The sequence below is a fragment of the Micropterus salmoides genome, unplaced genomic scaffold (assembly GCF_014851395.1).
Source record: "Micropterus salmoides isolate LMB-PRFRI ecotype aquatic unplaced genomic scaffold, ASM1485139v1 Ms_hic_scaffold_3744, whole genome shotgun sequence".
Taxonomy (NCBI): Eukaryota; Metazoa; Chordata; class Actinopteri; order Centrarchiformes; family Centrarchidae; genus Micropterus; species Micropterus salmoides.
The window spans coordinates 2,956-22,622 of record NW_024043089.1 but is presented as its reverse complement, the minus strand read 5'-3'; the positions used below and the strand labels follow the sequence as shown (position 1 = coordinate 22,622).

The 19,667-nt window shown below is 37.9% G+C and overlaps 1 protein-coding gene across 1 annotated transcript; it reads right to left on the bottom strand.

Moving 5' to 3' along the window:
• Window positions 1-4,102: 4,102 nt before the first annotated feature.
• Window positions 4,103-7,106, bottom strand: LOC119884877 (RNA-binding protein 20-like; the record flags this gene model as incomplete). Its single annotated transcript, XM_038695162.1, has 4 exons — window positions 4,103-4,401; window positions 5,016-5,125; window positions 5,586-5,650; window positions 6,059-7,106. Coding segments are annotated over 4 exons (1,363 nt in total), but the record flags the coding sequence as incomplete, so codon positions are not given.
• Window positions 7,107-19,667: the final 12,561 nt, after the last annotated feature.

Genomic DNA, 19,667 nt, shown 5'->3' with positions numbered 1-19,667 from the left:
GACAGATCTATTTTACAAATCAGACATTTTGTACAGTATTTCAGGCCATATTTCTATTCACACAATCCCAATCAAAATCTGGATGAGCACAACTTAATGGTTTCTGGCCAGCTTTAGATGCAAGAGTGATAATTCTATTATCAGCTCCATGCCAGTGCCACCTCCCGAACACATAAAGGTCAATACAAGATGGGCTCAATAAACAGATCCAGGAATAAGCTGTTTATGTCCTTGGAATATTACAGAGAACAAGGGTCTTGCTCGCTGCACTCACTGATGTCTGACCTGTAAAATGTCATCTGTGTCTGAAAGCCCAGACAGTTTGACCACAGATATCACTGTCAAGGTTGGCTCAGACTTTGAACAGTAGCTCTTTCTGTTAACCGCAAACCAGCAGCTCAGAGTTATGCCATGTCGTTGCCTACTCACAAGGAGGCACACACAGACGCGGCCTTCTTAAATGGTTGCAGATGGGACTTTGAATATATAGAACAAAACAAAAACAATATATGGAACAAAACAAAAACAAAACATTTGGAAACAACACCTCAGCTAAACAGTTTTGAATCACCCATACAAAAACACAATACAATATGTATTTTGCATTTATACTGAGGGTAATTTGCATGGTCAGCTCAAAAAACATTTAAATTAAAATGGGAATTAACTATGTAAATTGTGTAATTACTGTAAACCCGTGTTCATTTCTATATAATGAGTAATGAATATAAGTTTCTATATAATGTAGGCTTTATCACACTTCAAAATTTTAACAGGCTTTCTAAATTAAGCTAAAAAAATTAAAAATAAAATTAAACAGTAATATTTCTGTTTAATGTACTTTTCAATAAATCTACTGATCAGACAATTTGCAGACTATAGTCAACAGAGGTAATGGCTTTACCTGCCACACTGTTTTTAGCCATATGTTCTGTTGTTAACTCACACTCTCAACACTATCACCTACCAAACTGGGGCCAAATGGTGGAAAGGATAACAACCATTTCACACTGTGCTTTCCCGTTTTCACTGACAGCATGCTGACGGACATTAGCTGGAATCTCTGCTAAGGACACGTTTGTTTATTTGTGCAGAGCAGGATCCATGTTGAAGGATCCAGAGAGATGGTCAGTCTGGTTTCACAGTTTCCCCCCACGTTCCTTCACAGAGCACTGCATGCCAATCCCTCGGATCATTTTACCAGTCTCTCACTAGTCTGAAACTTTACACCGCTGCCTAGTAGTGTGACCTGGGGGTCTTTAGGTCTGTGCTCCTAACAGCAGTTAGCTGTAATCCTGTGTTTATCTCTTTTTGAGTTCTGTTATCACACAAAGCTACTGTGTTACTTCAAACTGGGCAGCATGTATATGGGCAAGCATGCATGTGTGTGAATGCTTGCATGTATGTATGTATGTGTGTGTGTGTGTGTGTGTGTGTGTGAGAGAGAGAGAGAGAGAGCTTCTGCATACAGATTGTAATAATTCATGATTTTCTTTATTTTGCTCACAAAATCAATAAATTTTTTTGTTGTTGTTTTACATAATCGAGGTTAGATAAATAAATACTTGTCAGTGGTCACTCTAATATTGTGTACATAAAATGTGTGTGTGTGTAAATATATATAAAACATAATAATAATAATAATAATATAAAAATTGTTAATTGAAGGAATGTAAGAATTAAAGGGTAGGAGTACATAAGTTCTTCCTACTCCTTTTCGCACATGATAGAAGTATGTTAACACAGGAAAGAAGGGTACTTTTGCTGCTCATCTGTTGTTGTTTATTTTCTCCTATTTCTTTTAAACATTGTTTTATTTTTTATACTGTCTCTTGCATGTTCAAAATAAAGATTTCAATTCAAAAAAATTCTATTCAATTCAATTCAAAATTCAATTCAATCTAAATTTGTCTAAAATTGTTGTGTAATATGTTCAATTTCACTTCACCAAAAGGAATTTCTTTTAGTGTGATTTCTACAGTGTGTTTCTACAACTGTTAAATATGTTTACATTTTAATTTTAATGTGAACACACACAAATAAAACTTAATACATCGAATACATCCGTAAGTTCACAAATTATCATTGTATGTAGTTGTGCATTTGTTGTTTTGGAGTGCACTCTGTTCAACACAGGACTCTAAAAACAGTAAACCCCACCTGTTCAGCTTAGACAGGTGTGTGTTTATAGCAACTAACATTAGCTCAAGTAGCAGCCTATTAATATTTTCCCACTGTTACAATAAAACCCTTTGTCAATAACCAACCAGTGAAGCGTATGACTTTCTGAATTCAGGCTCCTGTTAAATAGGCTCCACTTGCAAAAGAACAAATGGCTGGGACAAAATAAGCAGAGTCACGGACATTTGTTGGAATTGAAGAAATGGTTTTAAATTTCTTTACCAGGCCCAGATTTTTCTCTGTATTTTATTCATACTCTTCACTGGACCTTCTTTGAACACTGTTATCTTTTTCCTTTTCTAATTTTGTCTGTTTAAGTATACGTAATATTTATTTATTTCTCTTTAAGTACAATCCTTTTACACTTCGGTGGAAATCCTGAAACCAAATACATCAGCCTGAAATACAGTTTAAAAAGTTTAACATTTAAGGTTTGACATCTTTTAATAGCATAATTTGTGTAAACATCGTATACTGTGGCTTCATTAAAGAGCTGTAACAAGCAGATGCACATTATGCACTATTTTACAGTAAGCTTTGTTAAGGTATGTTTCAAGAAGTGGGTGCGTGTTACTGCACGCTGACTGTTGAAAGCTCCATGCTGGGCACTAGAGTAGGCTTTCCTCAGGTTTGCTGTGGCTAATTTTCACCTCGCTCATCATCTGCACTGTGCTTTTCAAAAGACCTGCCTTGGTGATGGACGCCTATCAACAGGTGCTGTTTTCCAACCCGAGTCAACAGCCAGCACTTATAGACAAGTAAATTGACTGAAATTACAAGACTAAAAAAGGTATAATTTAACATTTGTTAAAAATGCTTCTCTCAATATAATATGGATAAAACATTCTGAACTAATGATGTTGATGTTTGTAACATCGCTGTACTTTGTTGTTACTGTACTGCTCATTTACCATGTCATGTCATTTACATTTATTCATTTAGCTGACGCTTTTACAATTGCTACATGTCAGAGGTTGCAGGCCTCTGGAGCAACTAGGGGTTAAGCGTCTTGCTTGCTTTGCTGACACAAAGGTGGATGGGTCACAGTGGGGGATTGAACCCGGGTTCAAAGGCAGGCATCTTATCCATTGCACCATCACCACCCCTGTGGTCAAACCAGCAGCAAACACAATGGCTTGGCTATGTGTGTGTAAGCAGAGTAAAAAAAGATTTTTGAAGTGCAAATAAACACTTTCAAGTTAGCTCTGCAGTCACAGTACAGTGTGTGTGATGCAGTTGGAGCATGGGCCTGTACAGAGCCTGTGTAGACAATTAAAGATACGGCTCAGCTGTGTCTGGTCTGAACACTTTTTTTTTACAGTACACAATTAAAAATGTGAAATGTGTGTCCCCCTGCCTAAAATGGAACTAATGTATCAATTTGTGTAATTAGCAATTAAATATATAAGGAAGCGTAGAACGCATACTAAAATTACATATGAATCATTTCACAAATGTGGACTGCACATCTTCCTCAATACAGAAGCTTTTTTATAATATACCCCTTATTTTACTTAAATTGTATCTGGGGGCTGGATAATCATTAAGTGGTAAAATAAGTACATATGAAAAATCTCAAGACATACTGTAGCTTCTAGCCAACATTGTAATGACACAGTTTGCTATGTTATCTAATTGAGTGGTAACGAGTTGCCAAGCCCAGAAAAGGCCTGTTGTTGAACCCTTTGTTATGCAAAACACATTTGGGCTTACAAAATCTTTAAATATACATGGCAGTAAGGCAGTATAATGAAGAAATGCAGTGTTTAACTTAAATAGAGATAAAATATAAGAACATATCGTCCTATCGGACTCACACACTCTTACTCTGCACCAAACAACATTAATAATAAAAACTGGCCAGTACCCTCTGAGCCCATTATTGTATTATATTATTTTTATTACTGACTTACTAAGTCATTGATATGAGTCAGCAAGTAATTATTCACTATAACTATGACAATATAACAATATCACTTAATATTTAATAACTGGATGTTCTAAAATGACAGCTGGTTCTTTACCACTAGCATTCTTTATAGCCTGTCACAAAATTGTATTTATATACCAAGGGCAAACTCTAATAATCCTGAGAGACTAACCCAAAGGTTTGTCTGACCTTTGACTCTGGCTGGTGTGAGGCAAATCCTGCGTCTGACATGGAATAAGTCTTCATGGCTGCAGCTGGCAAGTATGCTGTATTGGCTCCTGAGGATACATCTGTGGAAACAATTTTAAATTTTAATTGAAAAATTGTCCTCATAGCGTAGACCAACTGAGGGAAAAAGTTCCATTTATTGATTTCTTGGCTCATTTTATAAATGTTACCTACTAAGTGTATTATTACAAAATCATTATTAGCTGTTTTGCTTTTTATTAGTTTCTGTGTTTTATAATTATGGAATTTAAAAAAACACTTGGTTGGAATAATAGGGCTCGAAATGTGCATCAGTGCTAAGAAATAACATCTGGGAAGTGAAATGATACTCTGTGATGTCAATTTATTCTCAGCAAGCACTGAGAGTATATTGACAAGCATTACACACTTGTGTTGTGCTTGTCTCACGTGGTTTTGCTGTTAAAATATGCTCACCAAATGTCATAAACTGCCAACAAGTACATATTAAGGTTTGGGTAAGTGTTGTAGTCCATCATATTTTGGATTTCAAAACACACTGTATCAAGTTATAAAAACACTTTGCCTCATGCCCTAAAGTAACTCTAAAAATACTCCCTGAACTCCATCTATCACGTTGTTTGACGCATTCCAGCGATCAGAAAAACATCACTCTAACATCGATAGAAACAAGGTCATTTGTGGTGACTTCTCCTACCTTGACTTGCAGTAGAGTAGACCATAGAGTTTGTCGCTCCGGTGTTCAGACCTCCATCAGAAGGCCTGCCGACAGCATAGTGAACAGCCCCAGCTGATACCACTGCGGAGCTGCAACAATCATAGAAGGCTGATTTTAGCTGCCTCTCCCCTGCCGTGCTCACTCATATCTTGTGACAGAGCTCATATTCATAGAAACATTAATAGAGCTGTATATAGACCAAGGAAAAGGAAAATAAAGTGCTTCCAACACTCAAGAGAGACATTTGCTCTGAACTGATCAATACAGTGCTTAAGCTTTAAATTAAAATTTACATTTATACACAGCTGGTGAGAAAGTAGTGGGGAAATGGGGGAAATGACCAAACCATGTTCAACACTAATAATAAAAGCAAATATTTTTACTTATAATTGTTTGAAAATTAACAAAAAAACAGAATAAACCATGTGAAGCCACTAGCTTTGTGAACATAAATATAACCTTATCACTCAGTGGTAAAATGACATGCATTTCAGAGCACATTTCACAATTACAGCCTACCAAAGAATTTTAGAATTGCAAATAACTCACCTTTCGTTTGTGTACAACGTTCGGTTCTGCAGATGTAGTTTTCCCTTCACATGCTGGTCCCAGTCCTATAAACATACACACACACACACACACACACCAAACATGGAAGCTCACTGCTTGCCGTCAACATATTGGATCAGTCAGTCAGTTAGTGACTGTCTGTCAAATGAAAACATTTAGCTACAATATATCAGCTCATGTCAACCTGAAATGCTAATTTTCTCACCCAAAGACAGGACCATTTACAAATTTTAGGGTTTGGGAAATCTTATGAGTGTCACATGACCTCCTGTTTTATTGGAAGACAAACTAGTTGAGGATTGGATTGCCCACTTGTTCAATTGTCCATTGTCTATGTTTAATTAAGGTGTGAGCAGACAAATGTAAGACTTACAGGTAAATCATTTAGTTTAGCTTCCATGTTTACAAAACATTTACACTACATTTAGGTTTTGACTGATCAGTTCACTGACCTTGAGGTTGTAGACCTTCTTGTCACAGATGCTACACTGGTGTGGTAGTTGAGTGGGTGTGACAGCATGGTAATCATTGACTTGGTAAGGCTGAAGTGTCCTGATACCTGAAGATAGGGTGTCCTCACTTCCACGCAGGGTCTGGTAGCCCCCAAACCCCTGTGCGCCACTTGAACCGAAAGAGGAAACCCCGCTACTGGGATTGAACTTGGGGTCAGCGGTTGGCTCCTCTGGGTTGTACAGTTCCGTTCTGGACCGAATTGGCTGCCCAGCTGCTGTCCACAAATTGGCAGCCTTAGAAACCATATCAACCTTTCCAGGTTGACTCAAGTTAGCAGGGCCTTTCCATTGCTCCTTAATCCCAGTGGAGTTATAAACATTCACATTCTGCTCATTGACGCTAAACCCAGATTTCTGCCCCAGAACATCTTGCCCATAGAAATCTCTCTGAAAACCAACACTGTTCATGTTTTTTGCCTGAGTGTTTATCACTGAGTACTGTCCATCACCAGCAGTGGCTGATGCCGCAGATGTCCCCCCAATAAAGTTGTACTGATGACGCCTGTCAGTATCAGAAGGGTAAGTTGAACCTGACTTTTTACCATACTCCGCACCCTGTTGGCCCACTGCTCCCCCTCCACCAGGATGGTTTAGTCTCACATTCCCTGGGTTTTGGTTGAATCCACCACTGACCAAGGCTCCCAAGGCCGAATTTGAAGAGGGAAAACCTAGCACACCCGTGGGGAAGGCACCCTGTGGGTTCCCAACCATAGTCGAAGTCCGTAGCTGATTGAACAGGGGTTGGGACATGGCGACATTGGAAAGAACCTGATTGAGAACAGTGGCGGCAGTGGCTGTATTGCCCCCCTGAGCCAGTTTGAGGCGATGGAGAGTAAGCTGGGCCTGGAGCTGAGCGAGCTGGAGGCTGGCTGGGGTCAGGAGGAGCTGCTGGTTCTGCTGCTGAGGTCCCACATGCACACCGCCGGGCAGCTGGCCCCCAACCTGGAGGCCTTTCTGGTCGCCGCTGTCCACAGGTACTGCACTGATGCTATAGGAAAGAGAACATCACATACCTCAGGAATCTGAAATATACAATTTCACACAATTGTCACACTCTGCCTGTCTGCCATGCGGTGTTTTGCACTTTTGTGTTTAGTTAGCGTTATTTTGGTCTTTTGGGTTTTGGGGGTCTGTCTTGTCTTTCGTCTAGTGTTTGGTAACCCTTGTCATGTCTGTTACCCCAGTGATCCCTCTGCATGTCTGTCTCTGTTTTCCCCTGCTCTCTCTCCCTACCTGTGCCTCGTTAGCCTCATGTCTTTCACCTGTGTTGCTTCCGCCCTGCTCGTTAGTCCCTGTGTATATATACCTGGTGTTTCTGTCTTGTCTTTGTCGTGTCATTGTATGTTGTCATCCTGTATAGCAGTGTGTTTCGTGTCGTCAGCCCCACTCGTCAGCCCCACTCGTCAGCCCCACTCGTCAGCCCCACTCGTCAGCCCCACTCGTCCTGTCTCCCGGTTTCCCTGCTGTTATTTGATTTTGTATTTCTGTTGGACAGCCCTTGTTTTTGGACTCAGTCTATCAGCCACTCTGTTTGTAAGTGTGCTCGCTTTTTGTTATATTAAAACCACTGAACTATACCTGCTCCCCTCTGTGTCCTGCGTTTGGGTCCTCCAACCTGCTCCACCCTGCCTTCACCACCAAACCATCTCTAATCTAACAGTGTCTTTGTTTATGGTCAGCAAAAGCATTTTCCTTTGGTTAGGATTAGGTCAGATCAACGTTATTAGAAAAGATGCTTATTTCAGCAGGTAAGCAGAGCAAATGTTCGTTATTACAACTTGCAATGTGGCCAGAATACATTTTATAATTCTATATATTTATTTTTGACAAAGCATATTCACATACATACACATGAATACAGTATATATGTTAATATTTTGTGAGCCCAAACGCAGTTGCTGCTTCTGTTCCTTACAGTCTACAGAAGTGTTATAGCCAGGTCTCTCCTTTTTATTGCCATTCTATCTTGTTCTTACATTATCTAAGAGGATTTGTATCATCAATATTACCAATACCATATTATTGAGGCCAGTCATGTCACACATAGTATTGACTAATCTGTTAGTAAGTGTTATGTCTATGTAGGTTACAGCCCCCTCGCCCACAGAGTGAATAGAATGACAGGACCATACTGTACATGTGCAACTTCTTACATGAGTGTCACATAATGTAACAATAATGAGTTGCACCAGCAGATGATGCCAACCTTTGATCACAACACACCATGCAACTAAGTAGTAGCAGACACTTAAAGATAGACCAGATGTTTTCAACCATTGATTATACAGTTATAATTAGAACCTGGGACAATGGTTTAGGTATACTAAACTGTGAATGAGGTGAATATGGAGCGCATGATGTAGCAAAAGTTGTGGACTCATGAATGTTTCACTGATATGATTACCCAGTTTACTGACGAGAAAAATGCCCCACCAGGTCAATGAACTCCTAGAGAGACAATCCTTACATTCTTCTCTAAGACCATAGAGATAAGCAGCAGCCTTCCATCATCCAACTACGATGTCATTTGACTTGCTTTTTCTGCTCCACTATTCAGTCTCGTTGCTCTTGCTACCCTTCTGGATGATAATGTTATAAGTTCAAACTAGAGCGATCACATATAAGACAATGCAAACATAAGTTAGTGGGAAATAACATAGCAAAATCTACAACAGCTCATGCTAGAGTTGTGGTTTTCACACAACTACCTGGCTACCTGTAAATTCAAGGGCATTCAGCTAGGTAGACAGCTGTTTGCACACTACACTGTGAGATGATATAAAAAGCTGCTATCTTTTGTAGATTAAACATTATTTCAGTTACTTCTTACCAACAAATGGAAAAATTAGGGATTTCACCTACCGTGTGAGTGGGTGGGGTAATATAATTTAAAATTTTTTGAACAAAGAGCGAGTGGTAAAACAGGGATATCTGTATAGAGCATTTTTCAAATATCAAGTGTTTAGCTCCCCAAGCATCTATTTTCATACTGCCATACTATCCTGTAAACCAGCTTTCAACAACACAAATTTCTGTAATAGAACCATGCCATTCAGTCACTGGTGCTGCGTTCCTGTTTGACTGGCCTGTCCTTTCAATTTCTGATGAATGCCCTCACATGCTGTCTAAACTTAGTCTACTCAACTATTTATCACATCATCAATGTTAAGCACCTGACACTGCCCTATCAAGCCACTGCTCCTACCAACTCTGCAGAAAGGTAACAGGCCAATCAGATTAGACGTGGTGAAATCCCAAATTGTTCTAGACAAAGATGCTGGAATTATGGTTATTAGTGGTACTGTTTACAGATCCTTCTTAAAAGGTTGTAGTGTACATGTCTAGATGGATTATAAAATGTGTTGTTGTTGTCGTCGTTGTCCTTCTTAAATATAAAAATGTTCAAGAGAAATTTTCAAATATGAATTTATGCAACTGAATCTTCTGGAGGATTATCACCTCCAGGTCTGTCTTCCTTCTGGCTTCTGTAGTTGTGATCTGGTCTTGTGATAACATTGACACATCATAAACTCATCATATCACAATCGTCACTCATAGTCCTCCTGAGCTATAAACCATCCTGCTGTAGACGTATGGTCCTGAAATCACACCCTGAGACAGAAAATGAAAACTCAGTTGTTTAGCATTTTGAAATGACTGAAAAATACTGTAACTGATGTAATGTTCATTTATTCATAGGTTTTTCATAGGCTGTGCAATTTCAAATGATTTCTACCACTCAACTTCACAATGTGCTGTAATGGCTGGCAAATAATAACGGCATTTCAAAGCAATTCTAAAACCTTAATGAATCAAATAATCCATTATGTATTTAGAGACAACTGAAACCAGATTCTACATTACAATGACTTGCTTTCATCATGCTTGTTCTATTTACTAGTCATACTACCGTGTTATTTATCCAATCAACTCTGACAGACACTGGAAGTCAGTACTTCAAGTGAGACTCGGCAGAAGTCTGACACACTCAACTTCAAATGACAAGATCATTTTGAATTTCACTGGACTAAACAATAAAAATTAAAGTACTTTAGGCAACAAATTGGATATTATATCCACTGAAGCCACTGTTTTCACCTAAAACAAATTTCACACATAATAGATACCATTGTTATACACATTTTATGACTACCTAATTTAGGGCAACTTCAGTCACTAGACGTATTACTGATATGCTGATATATGATCAATGCTGAAAAATACATTATAATGCTATTTCAAGTTATATAGGAAATATGCTTTGGGTACCAAATTTAAGTCAAACCAAACTATAAAAGGTGTTTTAAAACAAACATCTAATATTAGATATTTTAGACTAAAACACATATTTTTTTATTATTAATTATTATTAGAACAAAGTCAGAGATGATGCCAACATTTTGTGCATCAAGTTAAAGGACCACATGGAATGTTTTTGCATGGTTTAGGTGTTTGCGATACATATAATAGTGAAAACATAAAACAGACCTATCTTCCCCTAAGGACAACGCATGTAATTATGACAACTGACTCACTCTGGACAATTGACAGTCCCTAGTTTCACTGCAGATTGTACACACTCTTAAGTGAGCAAGCATGCTGATGGAAAGATACACACCATTCCAGCTTATGACTCAAAGCTATAAATACCGTAGTCGCCCTCTGCCATCCAGACACACAGTATCCTTAATAGACTAATATGGACTCTTGGGCAGCTGGCACAGTGTGCTAGACACTTCGGACCAATCTTGTAATGAAGACAGGGAATTTAGGTGTCAAATACAGTGCAACCAGGTGTGAAAGGGAAGCGTTAAAAAGAGCAACACTGGAGATTCTGTGGATAAGGATGACAAGAGAGAACAGCTTGCTTATGAAATTATGAAGAAAATCTGTCTCATGATATCTCCCTGTGGTTTAATGATCTTATTTTGAAACAGCCAAACCACCAACAAGTCCATACTACTACTGCAGTCAAACTGATCTATTTGAAAGAACATATTAATCTTTTATAATTTACATTTCATTCCATATTTATAATTTATAATACAAGTTTAAAATGCAAGTTCAAATCTGTTGTTAGAAAACATATGCACTATCAAAGAGTAGTATCTGTAACATATGTAGTAAATAACACAAAAACAAACTAAATAATATTTCAGTACATACTTTGTTGCAATTTGTGGTAAATGACAAATTAATGAACTCAACAAATTGGGTAAAACTGACTTATTTTACCAGAACAAAGATCTGATAATCAGGAGCCTTGTTTACTCTCTGTATTTGGGCAGTGAGCCAAGTAGTCTCATGTTATTTGTGCATCATCTACTTTTTTTTTAACCGTACACTGCAACTGGGACTGCACACGTTTTATATGTCATTACTGGCATGTACATTTTTGAGTGACCAAGAAAGCTTACTTAGAAGAATATTTGCTAATTTATTAAATGCAAGGCATCAGAGTTGCTACCAGACAAAAACAAATGTTTGACAAATGGAATTTGTTGATGAAACTCAGTTTTTAACATGGCCAGATGTATGTTATGTATTGTTGTATCCCAAAGAGAGAACTGTTGCCCTGCTCTTTGGCACTGTAGTTTTCACAGCCGAAAAAAGTCTCTCACAATCAAAGCCATGTCATGGCAAATCTGTAGTATTAGCTCAGTCTAAAAAATAGCTTCATGTGGTCATTGAAAAACTCATGCACATAAACACAAGTATTTATAATTACAAAAGCATAAAGAACATGTTAAATAAATAAAAAAAATGCAATGCAATATTTGTATAATTCTAGTGAAAGTACAATATCAAAATTAAAGTAGGGAGAAGTAGAATTTGTGTGAATAGTAAGTCAACCTGGAGCTCATGAGGCTTAGAAAAATACTTTAGGTCATGTCAAGTCAGATTATCTGCAGAGCATAGTTAAAAACAAAGCTTCAGGTGTATAAAATGTGGTAAAAGTGATAATTGACTTATGATATTAAAATATGACTGATAATTCAGATCTGATCTGAGTGAAATTTTATTTTCTGATTGGTCCCATTTGATTTTACCATCCTGGATCGGCATTGTGAATTTGTTCTGTTGTTTTGCCCATCCAGACTACATGTCTTTTTTTTGAGCAGGTTTTTTACAAAGTATCTACTGAAAGGAAGTGTAAACTTTCACCCTGCTTTTAAGTGCTAGTGATATTTGTGTGTAGTTCTGTTAGGTTTAGGTCTACTGATTAATTTGTGAAAACACATTTAATTTTCAGAATTTGCAATATTTGAAATGATTTTTAACTCCTGTCTGATCCTGAAACCTAGATTTCTCATCCAGCGCCAGGTACAAAGCTTTACAAGAAAATGTGATAGTCTTGGATCCCTGCTGCTCAGCAAAGCGTCCTCCAAGCATGAATGACTTTTTAAAAAATGCTCTAATTAACACAACACAACAAAATACTTGTGAAATATAACTTATTGATAAAACTACACAATGCCATGTATAAATAAAAGAAAAGGTAAGAAGTAAAGTATGTTTAGATTAAGAAAAATAATTCTAAGTGTTAACATGTTTCATAAAACTCCAAGACAAAAAGAGATAATTAAAATTTAACAATTACTGGCAGCAATTGACAATTATTTCAAGAATGATTCACTTTTGCACTATTCAGTTTGCAAACAAGTAAATCATCTGTTATTTAAAACAGTCTAAATACAAGTGATAAACTACTGGCGTCAACATCAATAGATACTGATGGAAAATGGTTTCTTATCATGTATTATTACATTATTATTAAGTGTTTATTTCAAATATATATAAAACAGAAACATCTGACAAGAAAATGCAATCAAATAAACAAATCAAAATTATTAAACAACACAATAATAAATAAATGAATAATAATAATAGTTACAGCCTAAGAAATGTTTGAAACTCTTGTCAATTTCTTATATATTTGAAAATAAATGTATTAAAAACTTTTAGGACACATCCCAAACTTTTAACATCTATCTGTACACATCTCAGCAAATGTATGCCCAGTGGCCTAATACTGCAGTAGAAGTTATGATGTCACTTTCAGCAAACTGCATCAACTATATTTTTCAGGATGCACTCTGTTTGAATGTCTAATTCTAATTCACATTGTCCTCACAAAAAACACAAAAAAAACACACACGCACTTTCACAAAGATCAAAGACCGCTCAGTAGTCAAAACGCCACATGGGCCCAATTAGTCCACAGTCTCATCAGAGGAAGTAACAAATTACAGGAAGGATTCAAGTCCAGTGCAATTACAGAATAGCCCTCCACTGAGAGCAATGACAAATAGAACAAAATTCCTCACAACATCCAAACACAGTGCAACTATAAATCCTGCCTGTGTGTGGATGATAAAGACAGTACAGCTGAAAAGACTTACTACCACATACATTACACTGCAACAGCTTTGTATTGAAAAGCACACCTGGAGCTACTGAAAAAACACACAAACCTTGAAAAGACAGTCAGCGGAGGTCCAAGTTACACTCTGCACCGCTTCTCTATAGTCGGACCTCTGCCCAGCAGCTGAGACTGACGTATGTCTCTACCCTAATGACGCCTACTGCTGGCACATGTACATTAGCTTAACATCACTGCAAGTGGTCTTCACCCTATGTGAGTGACGCTGCTTCCCTGTGTTACTGACCACTGAAGGGGCAGAAGAGACGCATGTGATGAAAAGTCACAAGTGGTCAGCATGTGTGTGTGAGGACAGGGGGCAGACCAACACATAGGGAGGAAAGTATTTACAGAGGAGGCCTTGGTATCATGCTGTACAATCCTGAAGCTGCTGCTTTCACAGTGGCAGCGGTTTTGCCCACTTTGCACCGTCTGCAGACACAATGCCGTTTGGGACTACTAATGGATGACAGGAGGAGGTGGAAAAATGAAACTTATTGAAAACACTTCACCACAATCTCACCACAAATCCACACAAATGTTCACTTCAGCAACTCAGATAAAGTGCAGCTCACAGTCCCAAAAAGTCTACCTCTACTACATCCATCTTTTGTCAGAAGATATTTGATATTAATTCAGATATTCAGTCTCCTCTTCTCAAAGCTGTATAATTTGCATGTTCTTTAAAAACACCACTCTCACATTTAGTTGTGAGGCAAAATGGTTTTGATGGACTCACAGTGACCTGGATAATGGCATGTCTTCAGGCAATGGATATTGTAGCTCTGCTGAATTGTTACTACTGTAAATGGCTTTGAAATGACCAACTATTCCAAAAGGAAAAATGTAAAGAATTCCTTGATAATTGGAACAAATTTATCAAGATATCCTGGCATTACTTTTTATAGGTTTAAACAACTACAGTAAATGTTAAGATAATGTGAAATGTATTTTGTAACTCAAAGTGCCTACATCTACTTTAGTGATCAATATTTTATGTGGGATATCTCTTAATACTGAAGTTGCTGTACTTGTAAAATTTTAAATCAGCCTTTAAAGTATCAAGACCCTCAAGGCCCTCCATTTAACTGTAGTTATTTTTCTTTTGAACCGATAAAATTAATGCAAGCCTTAAAAAATTATTGTTTGATGAACAAGAAAATATGCAAATTCCCAAAAATAAGTATAATGTTAAGAATATGAATGACTAAACAAGATACTTATCATTCCTATGTTCATATGTTGAGAAGAAAGTGAGAAGAAAATCCTTCAACAAAGACATACTTAAAATTTTAAAGGATATACATTAGGCAAGCTGAAGGTATAAAATTGTTAGGTTGATGAAGCATTACATTGTTACATTCAAATATTTTTCTACAACCACATTTCAAATGACCATGCAATTATATGAATAAACGCAGTCGTTCTGGCTTGACTGAAATAACTCCTTGTGAATGATACATCCCTAATTCCTACTTTTTTTTTTTTAGGAGGCTACCTGATAGCTGCTATTCTCATCCTTATTTTTGTGTTTGTTTTTACATTGAAATGATTTCATCCTTTTTTATGTGCAGAAAATAATATGAGGCTCTATAATTATAGAGCATAATAATATGTTTGCATATATTTGAAATCCATTGTTCTTTGTGCTTTTAGTATACCGTATATGAAAGGTTTGGATTTCACTTTTTATGTCCTGTCATTTTCAATCAAAGATGACAATAAAATAAATAGTACTAATAAGTAATAATAAGTACTTAAGTTTCTTTTAGCAAAACAACATTATTAAAAGTACTCAATATAGTTTTGTTGTAGTCTGTTTCAAACAAAAACAAACGACGGTTAACCCACGAAAAACATCTCGTTAATTTGTAATTCTTGTACCCACATGTAATTTCACCTACTGTTTTAATTTTTTTTATTTTCTGCCTTCTTCCATAGAGCTCCATCTGTGGATTTTTAGAAGCTGTAAATGAGCGCTTTATCTAAGCACTCAAGCATTCAGCTCCAAGGGAGCTATCACCCTGACAGATTTACAGTCACCCCATCTGTTAGCTTCACACCCAGACGGCAAAGAGAACAAGCCTCTTTTTGTCCAGTGCCAATACGAAAATCAAAAGGGACATCAACTGCATATATAATAATAATAATAATAATAATTCATTCATTCATTATTATTGCAACTTCTTTCAAACATGGAAAAAGATAGGGTTACATCAATAAAAACAACAATTAAGCCTGGTAAGAAGAAGAAAGAACAAAGGTGGTGATGGCACATAGATAAGATGCTTGCCTTTGGTGCAGGAGACCTGGGTTCAATTCCCGCTGTGAGACATCCACCATTGTGTCCCTGAGCAAGACACTTAACCCCTAGTTGCTCGGTGAGACCTTATATATTTGGTGCGACCTCTGAGCAATTGTAAGTCGCTTTGGATAAAAGTGTCAACTAAATGAATAAATGTACTACCAAACCTTGCATTGTGTATACTATGTATGATTCTAATTAATACATAATTGGGTATGCCAGGATATATTTTCACAACTATATTTCTGAAATTGTGACAAGTAAGATATCTTACTAGAACTGAGATCCAACAGACTGATGCAATAAATAATAAGGTATGTTACTGAAAGTGCAAAAAAAAGTGATGATACTTCTATGTGTTATAGTTTGTTTTGTTTAGTTTTTTAGTTTCACTTGAGAACAGTTCTTTTAAGCTTTTGTAGCTGAAATGCTGATGCTGGGAGCTCCGTTGTAGAGCCTTCATCCTTTGGTGAGACACTGTAGTAAGCGTTGGTGGGTGGGTGTGGGACGTTTGATCCAAAACTACAGCTGGAAACACAGCGCTGACAGCCCGGATGATGCACAGAAGTCATTGGTACAATTTACCTAAACCTTTCAACTCTTTGAAACACCTGATTTCACTCTGTGCAGCTATAGAAATTAATTATTTATTGTTCTGCTTTCCTACCACTGTGTGGAAAGACAGGATGATGGGATGGGGATAAACACTAACACACAGCATGGATGTCATAAAAACACCTTTTCCATGGTCCACTAGGCGGTGCCACATATTGCCACAACTGGCCCCAGGAGGTCTGACAGGGATGTATCAGCCGTCCATATGAGGGCACTGTGCTCATTTTGATCAGCAGTTTCTATGCAGCCTGGCTGCTATAATTGGAGTCACGCTGTTTACATTTGCAGGCAATGATTTATATACTGACTCATAACATTAACATAATGTCACTTTGGTTAGTCACTTTCTGAATGAATTTCCAATCCCTTAATATGGGATGGCTACTTTGATTTGGAACCATATAGACTGAATGCACATTGCAGAAAACAAAGGCACACAAGCAAATGTGAACAACTTCATTCATAGACAGAGACACATGGACAGATACATACAGATGCACACAAATGCCCATGAACTTCAGAATGCGTGACTCATTTCAGCATTCAAGCAACCATGCTGCCGTTACTCTTCCCAATATGGCATAAACAGTTACTGACATTTCAGAGCCTTAATTTAACTTTTCAACAAATCGGACACGGAGCCGTGGCCTGCATAGTCAATACATAGCCGCCATCATGCCATGAGAGACGGTTTCATAGGGCGAGGTATGGGTGAGGAAGCAGGGTCAGCTTGCCTTGCTCCACATTTGGCACAGCTGCAAATGAAGGTGGCTCTTGATTTACAGCGCCCTAGCAATGGGTGAGGTATCTTGGCCACAGAGACATGGGGTCTGGTCCCTCATGACCACCATAAGGCCGGCATGTCCACAGTAAGGCATCACTTTGATTCATACCATGTTTCTCTGATGATGCTTGTAAATTGGTTAGATTTATGTTTGGGATCAGTCACAGGGTTTTATGAAGTACTATCAAAAGGTAAACTAAAGTTTGTGAGGTAACTAGAACCGCATGTACCCATCCTTGGCCTGTCACTGTCAAATCAGCCTGCAAGTTCACATGCCTAACATCAAGCCACGGCCGAGTCACACACAAACACACACTAGACCCATGGACAAGCAACTAAACCCTGAGAGGCTTACGCTAGAGAAACATGCTTCTCGCACACATACACATAGTAGCTATAGGTGATCTTGTTTCAACCATTAGGACAGTGTAACACGGGATATTGGGGTCAAAGAGAAACATACAGGTCAAAGGGAACCTTCGCACTTGACAGCTGCCTCCCAACTGTGGAACTTTAAGAGCATACGAACAAATATGTTACCTAGCAGTGAAACTGCAATTAGTCTTCAGAGCTCTGCTGACATGGTGCTGCATAATTTGCTAAGAAATAAATATTACCGGATGCTTAATGACAAACCCTTTAAAAAACAAAAAGAAACAAGACTCAAGAACAGCGCAGAACACACATTCTCTTGCCTGGACTAAAAATGTGTTGCATCATACACTTTTCTAAAGTAACCCACTCTTTCGAATGTAAAACACAACTTCCAACATCACCATTTTTCTGACAAAATATCAACACTCTTTTCTGACCTATCAGGTGTTCTGTGGTCAGTTTTGATGGTACAGTGCTGACAAGAGTTTAAAAAAGCCCTCCAGTTACCTGGGCTCCGCTGACATTGAGTGTCAAACTGGGTGCTGAGAGCTGAGAGCCAGGTGTCTCCAAACTTGCTTGGACTTAGGACAGAGTGACATCAGAGATCCCGTCTGGCTTGTCAAAGCCGGCAAAAAGAAGGATGGAGACTGCACAAGCTGAAGGGAAAGTCTAAATTTATAGCCGCTACAGCTCCTGTCACAGTAGCCACAAGTTTATCAATAAAAAAACAGTCCTTGTCCTTAATCCTTCAGTCAGTCAACAAAAAAACTGACAGTGCTACATAGGAGGGAGAATTACAGAAAATGGTGAGTCCAAATCAGGTAAAAAAAAAAATTGAAGAAGAAAGAATTTTTGTAGTTTAAGTTGGATTAGAGAAGTATTTGTCAGGTAGGGATTCAAGTACAGGAAGTGTCACAAGACTCAGAGGTAAAGTATATGAGTTGTGGGGGGAGGATTGTGTTGGATTTGACAACTGAGCCTGACCAGCCATTTTTTCTGCTGCTCTGAAATGGTTATTTATAGCTGCTGCCCGGGTGTAGACAGTAAATTTATTTTTCACTGGCTGCTGCTGTGCTGTCCAGTGACACACTAAAAGTCCATAATTTTTAAAAAGAAATTCTTCAGTTACAAATAAATGAATTGTAGCATCACATTTTCCACAGGTTTATTATTTCGTTCTATCCATGAGTAGCTGCAGGTATAGTGAGGGACATTTAACTGGAGTCTTCCCTAAGAGTGGTCAGCAACATCGGAGCTATATTGGTGAACAAGGTGACGTAGCCATGATTCCCACAACCCCTCCTTCAGCCCTTCTCTCCTTCCCTCCTTTCTTTCATGTCACCCTCTTTCTCAATTCTTACCTCACTCCCACTCTCTGTCCAAAGCAAGCATCGCATTTTACCATCTGTCACTGCTGTCGTGCTTACAAATACCAATCAAACCCAGTTGTGTCATCCCACTAACTGACTTCCTAGCCAATGGCAGTACAGCTCCTTTCTCACCTCCCATGTATTTTTTAAATTGCTTAATTGTCCTTGAACAGTACTAGCCTTAGGGCTTCCTGCCCTATTTTTTAGAATACTGTGTTTTATGGGGAATTAGTAAAACTGTACATTTTTAAAAACAAATCAAAATATAACAGTGGTGATAAAAAAAAAAAGGTAAACAGACAGTCCAATTCAGTGCGACAGGTGATTGTCAAGGTGGTCCAACAAACAGTTCAGGAAATGAAAATTCACAAGTCAAATCGCAACGATCAATACACGCTTTCCTGCACACTCAGTGTAACATATACCAAGTGCTATCTTGTGATGTAAAATGTAACATACAGTAAAAAAGTTGTTTCAATCATTTTTTTAAAATGACTCCCAACTTCAACTTACATACTCCCATCCCCTAACATGGGAAATTAGATTACAGTATGTCAATGTGCCTGAGCCATGATGTAACCTGGTGTAATAAAAATAACAATAAATTTAGTTTGTAACGCACCTTATATTTAAACAAGGGTACTGCATACTGCCTACTAAATTAACAATTAAGTATG